At 42.0% G+C, this 11,423-nt stretch overlaps 1 protein-coding gene across 1 annotated transcript; it reads left to right on the top strand.

Annotated features, from left to right (window-relative positions):
* Positions 1–353: 353 nt before the first annotated feature.
* Positions 354–10,992, top strand: MYCFIDRAFT_34542 (uncharacterized protein; the record flags this gene model as incomplete). Its single annotated transcript, XM_007931445.1, has 2 exons — positions 354–566; positions 10,444–10,992. Coding segments are annotated over 2 exons (762 nt in total), but the record flags the coding sequence as incomplete, so codon positions are not given.
* Between the last annotated feature and the right edge of the window lie 431 nt (positions 10,993–11,423).

Below are 11,423 nucleotides of genomic sequence, written 5' to 3'. Positions count from 1 at the left end.
CGTATCCACTAATACGAGGATTCCTATATCGTCTAAGATGAGGATTTAGATATCAACTTAGACGAGGATTACTCTTACCGATAGTAATGCCCTATGCCCGGTATACACCCAGTTAATTATCTTACCTTGCTACGAAAGTCTAGCTATACCGTAGTCCCTTTCATTAGACGAGGCACCCTCATTGGAATTTGATTCTATATAAGCGAGACGCTACTACTAGAGCATTGGTTCTATATACGATGTAATAAACGGAACTTAATTATACTTTGATTCTACGCCTAACTCTCTCGTCCGACATTGATTCATACTTGTAGCTCTTATTAAAGTTCTACAACCACTAGAACTTAATTCTACACGTAACGACTAATCATTCTTTAATCCTACACGTGACGCCTAACAATACTCTGATTCTACACGTGACGCCTAATAATACTTTGATTCTATACGTAACGCCTAATAATATTTTGATTCTATACGTAACGCCTAATAATACATTAATTCTATACGTAACGCCTAATCATTCTCTAATTCTACACGTGACGCCTAATCATTCCTTAATTCTATACGTAATATATAACTATTCCTTGATTCTACACGTAATGCCTAATTATTCCTTAATTCTATACGTAATGCCTAATCATTCTTTGATTCTATACGTAATGCATAATCATTCCTTGATTCTATACGTAATGCCTAATTATACTTTAATTCTATACGTAATGTCTAATTATACTCTAATTCTATACGCGACGCCCTTATTACACTTCGATTTACTATACGACGCCCTTATTACACTTTAATTCACTATACGACGCCCTTATCACACTTTGATTCACTATACGACGCCTAATTATAGTGTTATTGCAGTATCTACTACTGCTACCGTTATCGCCCTTCCTACAAATTCGACGAGGAAATAGCGCGTTCTACTAGTAGGTCCGATCTACCTTAGTAGAGACTAACATTAACTAATGTACTATAGAGAGAACGCGCTTATACGATAACGACCTCGATTTCTCTAACGATACCGCTTTTATACTAAGGATAGGAAGAAGAAAGATTCCTAAATGGCTTACTATAGAGAGAGCTTTTCGGAGGCGCGGGATCTAAGAAGAGCTAGAAAGAGAGGTCACTATAATTAGCGCCGGCGAGTGCACTTTTTGTAATTACTAGCGCTCCTAGTACAAGTGCCGGGATGTAGACTAGTTTCGAAGTTTAGACGTTACAATACGAAAGGCATTTCTCCGACGACATTTACCCTATAACGAGAGAGACATTATTAATATGCAAACTTGTCTATTCGGTCTCGTTTATTAGTATCGTTAGATTATAGCCCTTGCCTAGACTATAGATTTTATAGGAACTAACGACGGCGACATATCCGTTCCTTAGGCGTGCCTCCCTTTTTTACTCGAAGATCGCACTTTTTAGTATATAATTAGTGTACGAGGTTTCGATATTGCATACTAGCTCGGGTATAGGGGCCCTTTTAGCGTTTCGAGGATCCACGAGTACTTCGACGAGATGCAATGCTTTCGATTACCGTTTATTCGCTATCGCGTAGCCGAGCCGAGAATAAGCATCCTAATTATAGGGCCTTTATATAGGTGCCTACGCCCTAACTGTACGGTCCGACACTGCTATCTATAGATTCGAATAGTAATGCAGATCTTCCTTAGCCGACTCGATAGTCCTAAAGCTCGCTCGCTCCTATACAACTCCTCGCTCTAAAGGTCTCTAATTAGCTACTCTTATCTCGACGAGAACTCTAGCTATAGAAATCCTTCGCATGCTATATACGAGCTTCTTATACAAAATCACGGTCGGACGTCGGTATGTGTAGCTGCTAGTGTTTGCTCTAGTCGTAAGGTACATTTCGATCCTCTATGTCTCTCTACTATTTAGGCCGAAAATGCTCCGGGCTTCTATAATAGTGTAGCCGAAGAAGCTAAGATAATAGCACTCAAGCGTGCTAGGCTAGAAAGCGTCCTTACGAACCCGAGCACTTGTCCCGAGCAAGGCTGTACTTACCTCCTCTTCTAGCTAGACATGCTCTATTACTATATGCGATGCTACTTTCTACCGCTACCCTTAATAGTAGTCTTCGATCCTCTAGCTTCGAAATGCCCCGGCTGCGAGTTCTATATACACTTCGTTGATCGGTTTTATACACACGCTATAATAAGAGAGCCTAACTCGCTTCGCTAAACGCGTTTCAATCTCTATATCCTCTACTATTACTTCTTCGGCACATGTGCGGACAGTACTCTAGGATACGACTAACCGCCTAACACTAATGCCGTCTATACTGCGACAAGTTTTTCGATTGGCTTAGTTACGGACTACTTTACGATAAATCAAAGAGACCGCAATCTTAATAGTTTAGGCTTTTTTAGGATCAAGCCTAAGCGGAAGCGTAACATAGCTACGTCGGATGTAGTAGAATAGTAAGAAAGCGAAAGTAAAGGCCAAACCGATACAATCTACAGATAGAATCCGAGCTAGGCTTATAGGAGCATTGTTCGGTTGTATTACAAGTCCGTTTGTCGTTGTTCTTACTGCCTCTTTTTTTCTATATATATCTATTTTTTGCCCCTATAAGAAAAGCTTGTGCATTGTATATGAAAGGAGCTGTCGTTAGTATATCTCGAATTAAGCTGTAATTAAGTTATATGCGTATTAAGCTCCTATCGTCTGCTTCGCTAGCTCCTGCTGCTTATAGTAATTCGAATTAAGCTATAATTAAGATCTATACGTATTAAGCTCCCATCGCCTGCTTCGCTAGCTCCTGCTGCTTACAGTAATTCGAATCAAGCTATAATTAAGGTATATACGTATCAAGCTCCTATCGCCTACTTCGCTAGCTCCTACTACTTATAGTAATTCGAATCAAGCTGTGATTAAGGTACATACGCATTAAGCTCCTATCGCCTACTTTACTAGTTCCTCTTGCTTACAGTAGTTCGAATCAAGCTATAATTAAGGTATACACGTATCAAGCTCCCTCCTTCGCCTTAGTAGATCGCAATTATCGTTATTACTATAAAATAGACTAGGCTTACGTACAATAGCCTTCTTCTTCGGTAATTTCTTAGCCTACTTAGCATCTGTAGACGTACTAAGCCTTTAAGTGAACTTGCCGATAAATTCGACCTTGTAGCGGATACTGTACCCGTGCGTTAGTCTTAGGTCGTGCATCTCTACTAGTTGGACCTCTATTTCTTATCGTTTCTAGCACGTGCTTCGCGGAAGAAGCGAGAAACGGCTTATATTACCTCGTTGATTATCTATACAGAGTCGACGAATACGACTATACTCCCCTGTATAGATCAATTTCGGCACTATAGACAGGTATAGTAGAAAAGATTTCCCTGCCCGACAGCTAGGAGGGAATTATCGCTAGCTCTAAGGAAGACAACTAGCAATCTATCTTTCTAAGCTTTAAGGGTAAAGATTTTCATAATTAGTAGAGAGGAACCGAAGGCTATACCCTTTCTACCGACAGTTTCGGGGTCGGCTTTTTACTTATCTAAAACCAATGCCTTTAAAGCCTTACATCTCTCGCTGCCGGCGACCAATTTATCGAGATACCTAATAATCGGGTTGTCTTTCCTATTATCAAACAAGCCTAGCATCTCCGCTTAGTCTGCGGTAAGGCGAAATCGAAAGTTTTCTTTTTGTAGCTAAGAGATGTCTCCCCTACCGTAGCTGCTTTTTATTTGTAGTGCTATATAGTACAAGCCCTACTATTCTTTGTTATAGACACGCGATTTTGCATAGCGAGTCGGGTCTGTCTATAGGATTTATTATATAGAAGAGAAGGGAGCTAGGCAGGGATGCGTAGGGTAGTTGGCTCCCGAAAGTACTAGCGCCGGCTATCCCCCGCTATCGAGGACAGTAACAATGAGATCGTATCCGCCTCGCGCGGGTTGATCCTCTTACGGTAGTCTGCTACTAAGGGGATAGCCGGCCTTCTCCTAGTTTGCAATTATCTAACAGCTTTATCCCCTATCCCCTACTACAAAACCAGTTCCAAGTTGTCTAAGGTCCCCTAAAGGCTAATCTGCCCTATTGTATAGTTCCTAACCTCTGCTACCCTTCCTTAGCGCTATTAGGCTCTTTACGCGCCTACCGAAGGCTCTTACGTCCGAGCTTCTTTAGAATAAGGCAAGACGCCTAGCTTCTAGTATTGTCCTAGCTACCGTTCCGATTACATATATAGAACTGCAATAGAAGCTTAGGCATATATACTAATCCTAGTACGCGAGCATCGCAAAATGCGCCTAAGAACGGTAGGATTTCTATACTAGAGGGCACATTCTCGGCGAGCCGTAGCTAGTAATCCGAAAGGGTACCTAGGATACCGTCGTTTTAGCAGATCCTGCTAGTAGCGACGAGATCTGCTAAGGGAAGAATTCGACGCAGATCTGTTCTCGCATGCCGTTGTATAACCTCCTCCCTCGGCTAAGAAACTTGTTAGTACTAGCCCTGTCTAGTTAACGCTCTCTAATACGAGTGATGCATCCTTAGCTACTCAAACTATCGAGTGCGGTACCGAGCGTCTTACCGTAGCTATTAGCGGAGAGGATGCATTTACAAAGACCTAGCGGCAGCTCTATATTCTAGAAATCCGTAACGATATATGCAATGCTAAGTCTTCTAGCCGTCTATTAAACATATTCTAAACCTGTCGCGAGCTTTAGTAAAGGTCTACTTCTTGTACTAATTATGCGTAAGACCGTACTTCTCCGCCTACCTCTTATGCTCTTAGAGGTAGCGCTCGTTGTAGAGAATTATCTCTATATCGGCCTTTTCTAGACCGACAGCTATCGGGAATCTATTTATAAAGTTCGTGCTAGAGAGACTATTATATAGACGTACTACTTCTTGAATGCCTTCTAAAACAGTCTAGCGCTCCGCTATACTTCCTAGGCAGTACGGGCAACCTAGGCCGTCCTCTAGTCGACCTCCGGGATATAACTTATACTTCGGGTAATTTGGAAGACCGGCTAGCTAATGCGTAAGTTCCGATAATGCTATAAGGGCCTCGATAATCTCCTCGGGCTCCTTACTATCGAGATCTTCGCGCGTATCGATATTGTTCCTCTATCTCTAGATAGCCTTATACTTATTATATTAGCCTAGGTTCAAATTGTCCAGAGCTACGAGATTCTAGGCTAGTACGCAGAATTGAATGCCTAGAATGGAACCTTAAATCGCGGATGTTTGAGGTCGTTTATCCTATAGCCTAAAAAGGTCGGCTATTAGCTAGAGGTACTTATTATCCGCGTAAGTGAGTTTTCTTCGATCGATTAGCGAAACTCGCGTAAAAACCATCGTCCTCTATATCCTAGGCGCGGCTATAAACCAAATGTAGCAAGTCGATATCTCGCTCCTAACTAGGCTATGCTTCTATTTATCCCTTCTTGTTTGCCGTCCCGGTAGTAGCTGTTATTAATCGAGAAGATAGACGTAAGTGCCTACGCCTACGCAATAGTAAGAACGTTAGAGCAGAGTTATTCTAGCCGCTAGCATCTCCTACAATCGTAGTAGAATAAGAATTGCGACTAGGCGTAGGTAGAGGGGGAGCCGACGTGCTATACGCTAGTAGCCTTGTTTGAACTTTAATTAAGGTCGTTGCTAGATCCGAGTAGAGGGCTAGGTCGTCCTCCGCTAGGCGACCGTATTCGCTCTTATCTAGCTTAGAGTTGTTACTATCGAGCGGCCTAGGTTCCTACGTCGACGGTTCTTCTATAATTACGTCCTCCGTTTGACCTTCTTTAGAGCGTACGGCGAGACATATCGGGCATCGTTCTCGCTAATTAAAGCCTAATTAAGCTCCATGTTCGATGTATGCTCTTTAGAAACTCCGGGCTCTTGTGCTGCATTGCCCGCTTCGCTAATTAAAGTCTAATTAAGCTCTATGTTCGATGCATGCTCTTCTAAAACTCCGGGCTGTTATCCTACATTACCCGCTTCGCTAATTAAAGCCTAATTAAGCTCTATGTTCGATACATGCTCTTTTGAAACTCCGGGCTCTTATCCTACATTACCCGCTTCGCTAATCTAAGCCTAATTAAGCTCTATATTCGATATATGCTCTTTTGAAACTCCGGGCTCTTGTCCTACATTGCCCGCTTCGCTAATTAAAGCCTAATTAAGCTCTATATACGATACATGCTCTTTTAAAGCTCCGGGCTCTTGTCCTACATTGCCCGCTTCGCTAATCAAAGCCTAATCAAACTCCTTGCGCGTCGCATACTATTCGAAAGCTAGACATTCTTCTCTTCTAATATACGGCCGCCGAGCTATATACTCGGATAAGGTGTTACGGAACAAAGGCCGGCGTATACTCTTATCCTTGTTATATAGCGGCATCTCTTTCATTCTTTAATAACGCTTGTAACAAGAGTAGTTCTCTTAGCTAGGCCTTTGTTATAGAGCTAAACATTATAGTCGCAAAGGGTCTTCGTTATCTAAGATTGTAGATAACCTGCTATCGCGAGGGTCGTACTAGATTAGTATATTAGTCTAGGCATTAAACGCAATCCTCCTTAAAGCCTTAGTCTTAAGTTTAGTAAGATCTAAGGCTATAGCGCCTTTGAAACCACCTCCTTAAGGCAATAGTATTGCGAGGCTTATTGTAAAGGAATCGGGATTCAGAGCATTACGGGAAACATTAGGTCCTATCTGCTCTTTTATACGCTCCGTAAGCTAACAAATAGCGAACACTTTAATAGACGTATATTCGTTAAAAGGGCGGCGATTAGGGAATATTAATTCTTACTCGTCGCTATCCTCTTTATCCCCGTCGTTATCTATACTAGATAATGCTAGCGGAAAGGTATACCGCTTACGCGATCGAGGATTAATAGGAATCTCTAGACGGTCGGGCAATTAGCGCGATATTATACTATACCTATCTCTACCGTAGTTGAATATACGAGGCTCCTATCTATCGTTATCGAGCGTACCCCGTTCTAGTAAAGTCGTAAACTGTATAGGGATCTTAGCTATACTACGGGCGCGGAGGGGTAACATCGCCCTAGTTTCGGTTTCCGTACGAAGTAATAATATTTCCGAAGCGGGAGGCTGCCGGTCTTTGCTATCTATAAAGAGAGCAGGATTCCTATTATTAGTGTCTACCTCGCGACAAAAGAAAAGGCGTAGACGCGAATAGGCATCGCAGGATCCCCGATTACGGAGGGATTGTTATAATATCTAGATAGCAGGGAGTAAAGCGTCTAAAGTGACGGTTAAACTTAAATATAATAGGGATTTAGGGAGTCTACGACGCCTTCTAAGTTCTGCGGAGAGCAGTTTAGTTCTAGAAGTTTTTGCTTTATGAATGTAACTACGGGATAGAACTATAAGTTATCTTAACGTAGTCTGTCTCTTCGAGTTTGCTATAGCGCCGTATAAGCTGCTCGAGCGTAGAGTGGAGTAGTCCTTTCGGATTCCATTCTATAGCTCCTTTATTATAGGAGCCTTGTCTATACTGTAGACCTATCTTGCTCGGCTTTCCTCGGCGTAGGCTCTCTATATCTCTTACCGTAGGCATTTGTTGTCTAAGAGGAAGGTGTTGAAGGTAGTTTAGTATATTACGGCCTAGAGTAATGTCTCTTTCAACCTGTAAGAGCGAGGGGGCGGAGAAGCGCCGAGCATCTCCGAAAAGTATATCTAAATCGTGCGGGGCTTTTAGCCTACACATATTTATAAACTATCCTGCCCCTCGAAAAGTAGCATTACTAACATCCGGACGCGACTACTAATGTTGAATTACGAACGCACCGAGCAAGCGACGTAGGTATCAATCTTGATTATACCTTAATTAAACACCTGCTCGCGGCTAGACTCACTCGTATAGCTGCCCTCCTTACTTTTACTAAAACACCGACACTACTAGCGCCTATCTACTAAGAGACATAGAGTTAAGGCAATAAGAGGAAGAAACAGAACGTAAAAGAACACCGTAACAAGCTGTATTAAGCGTATAGAGACGGTCTACGAGGTTCGAAGGAAGTAATAACCTACCTAATTGAATATCTAGTTAACGTTAGTTATAGCTTAATTGAACATCTAGCACTGTATCTACTAAGCCTTACTACTCGCCGGTATAATAGACGCGCGCCTCAACTTTGATTAGACCTTGATTAAATATCTAGCTCTATATCGGCTAAGCCTTACCCCTCGCCGAGACGACCGACGCGGGCCTTAACTTCGATTAGACCTTAATTAAACATCTAGCACTGCATCTACTAAACCTTACTCCTCGCCGAGACGACCGACGCGGGCCTCAACTTTAATTAGACCTTAATTGAACATCTAGCACTACGTCTACTAAGCCTTACTCCTCGCCGAAACGACCGACGCGGGCCTTAACTTTAATTAGACCTTAATTGAACATCTTGTACTACATCTACTAAACCTTACTCCTCGCCGAGACGACCGACGCGGGCCTCAACTTTAATTAGACTTTGATTCTATCTATCGCCCTATATCCGCCGACGCACTATACAAGATGTCGTAGAAGGCCCTACAGTTTAGGGGCTCCCCTAGCCTATATCGTACTAGTATAGTTACATAGAATCTAGGACTAGAAGATGAGCTCCTTAGTTTATCGGAGGCGTTACTAAGAAGATAGGAGTATATAGACGTCCTACGCTATCCGGAGTCCTTGTAGTTTCGCGGTAGTAGGAAGTATTAGAGTATTGTTTTGCCGACATAGAAGGCGACTAGAGTAAAGAACTCTAGTAGGAGGGGGGTAGAAACCTGCGAATTAACTAAAGACCTTAGAATTATAATAACTCCTAGGTACATCGCACCGAAACCTACTTATATTAAGCGGTAGGTATAGGAGTATTAGCGAGTTCTAAATAAGAACAGAGCGCCTAACGATATTATAGAAGAATCGGTATAGTCCGAAGGCGAAGGTAGTAAAGATAACATTCCTACTACCGACGACGATAACGACATTAACAACGATATATACGCCCGCGAAGAACGTTATCCTAGACGTACTATAGACGCTTACCGCCGCGTAAATTAGTTGAAGCATCCGTCGGGTACTTAAGGCACGCGAGGCACTCGATCTACTATAGAGAATCGCCTAAACCCTCTAAACACTCGACGTCCGCCTATACTAAGCCTTTATAAGTCTACGACTAAGCGACGCTAGCAGATTACCGGCCAAAAAGAAGACCTTAAGCATGCACATATCCCGGACGACTATAGATACATATCGGAAGATAATTTATATCGCGATGTAAGCAAGCGTAAGGGAGAATTACCTAAACACCGCGCTCCGCTATTAAACCGAAAGCTATATAACCGCGGAGGCAATGTCGGCGGTAAGCGGAAGAGAGAATCATCCGAGTATAGCGCTCCGCTACTAAAGCGAAAGGTAGATAGTAGCGGAGGTAATATCGGCGGTAGTAAGGAGAAGACTATATCGGCGAGGATTACGAGAAAGGTAAGAACTTAATACTATCACTCGTAGGATAATACTTACAAAGAATAGGCGTCGTCGCTCCTAAAGGTTTCTAAGGACGACGATAATAATCGTAGAGGCAATATCGGTAGCAGTAAGCGGAAGACTACATCGACTAAGATTACGGGAAAGGTAAGAACTTAATACTACTAGTTATCGGATAATTACTAACAAAAAAAAAACAGGCGTCGTCACTATTGTAGGCTTCTAAGAGTAATAAGGCGAATGCAACATATAGTGATTTAATCAAGTCTCGTATAGGGCCAGCTTAGCAGGGAGTGCTTCTCAAAAACATCTAGAATACGATTGCGGGCCTAGAAGATCGCAAAATGCATGTCAATGTCGCCGGATTCGAGTCGAGGGAATTCGACATAGCCGTATTAATAGATACATAGAGTACAGGCTTAGAGTTGACATATAGCCTAGTTATACTAGTCTACGCATAGGCGGAAGCACAACTGCCCGAACGATACTAAAAACTCTTCTAGTCGGACGAGACTGTTTAGGAAGAAGATAATAATTCATACGTCGACTAAGATAATAATTCACAAGTCGACTAAGATAATTATATCGAGCAGGTTTTAGATAATAGTTCCTTAGAGGATTATGTCTAGGAGTGCTCTAGCGACTAGGATAGAGATTCTAGCGACTAGGGTAAGGATAAGGATAAGGATGCAGACATCGACTAAGACGAGGATCACTCTTACCGAAAGAACTGCCCCGGTTCCCGGCATATACCTCGTTAATAAACTTACCGTACTACGAACTTTAGCTACGCCGCATTCGCTTTCATTAGACGAGGCACCCTTATTGGAATTTGATTCTATATACGCGAGACGCTACTACTAGAGCATTAGTTCTATATACGATGTAATAAACAGAACTTGATTATACTTTGATTCTACGCGTAACTCTCGCGTTAGATATTGATTTACACTCGGCGCTCTTCTTAGAGTTTGATTCTATACGTGACGCCTAATCATTCTCTAATTCTATATATAGCGCCTGATTATTCTTTGATTCTATACGTAACGCCTAATTATTCCTTGATTCTATACGTAACGCCTGATTATTCTTTGATTCTACACGTGACGCCTAACAATACTCTGATTCTATACGTAACGCCTGATAATACTTTAATTCTATACGTGATACCTAATCATTCTCTAATTCTACACGTAACGCCTAATCATTCTTTGATTCTATACGTGACGCCTAATCATTCTTTAATTCTATACGTAACGCCGGATTATTCTTTGATTCTATACGTAATGTATAATCATTCCTTGATTCTATACGTAATGCCTAATTATACTTTGATTCTATACGTGATGCCTAATCACACTTTAATTCACTACACGACGCCCTTATTACACTTTAATTCACTGTACGACGCCCAATTACAGTGTTATTATAGCATCTACTACTGCTACCGTTGTCGCCCTTCCTACAAATTCGACGAGGAGATAGCGCGTTCTACTAGTAGGTCCGATCTACCTTAGCAGAGACCAACATTAACTAATGTACTATAGAGAGAACGCGCTTATACGATAACGACCTCGATTTCTCTAACGATACCGCTTTTATATATAGGATAGGAACAAGAAAGATTCCTAAATAGCTTGCTATAGAGAGAGCTTTTCGGAGGCGCGGGATCTAAGAAGAGCTAGAAAGAGAGGTTACTACAATTAGCGCCGGCGAGTGCACTTTTTATAATTACTAGCGCTCCTAGTACAAATGCCGGGATACAGACTAGTTTCGAAGTTTAGACGTTACAATACGAAAGGCATTTCTCCGACGATATATGCCCTATAAGGAGAGAGATATTATTAATATGCAAACTTGTCTATTCGGTCTCGTTTATTAGCATCGTTAGATTATAGCCCTTGCCTAGACTATAGATTTTATAGGAACTAACGACGGCGATATATCC

Source organism: Pseudocercospora fijiensis (assembly GCF_000340215.1).
Source record: "Pseudocercospora fijiensis CIRAD86 unplaced genomic scaffold MYCFIscaffold_8, whole genome shotgun sequence".
Classification (NCBI taxonomy): domain Eukaryota; kingdom Fungi; phylum Ascomycota; class Dothideomycetes; order Mycosphaerellales; family Mycosphaerellaceae; genus Pseudocercospora; species Pseudocercospora fijiensis.
This window is presented reverse-complemented; position numbering and strand designations above follow the sequence as displayed.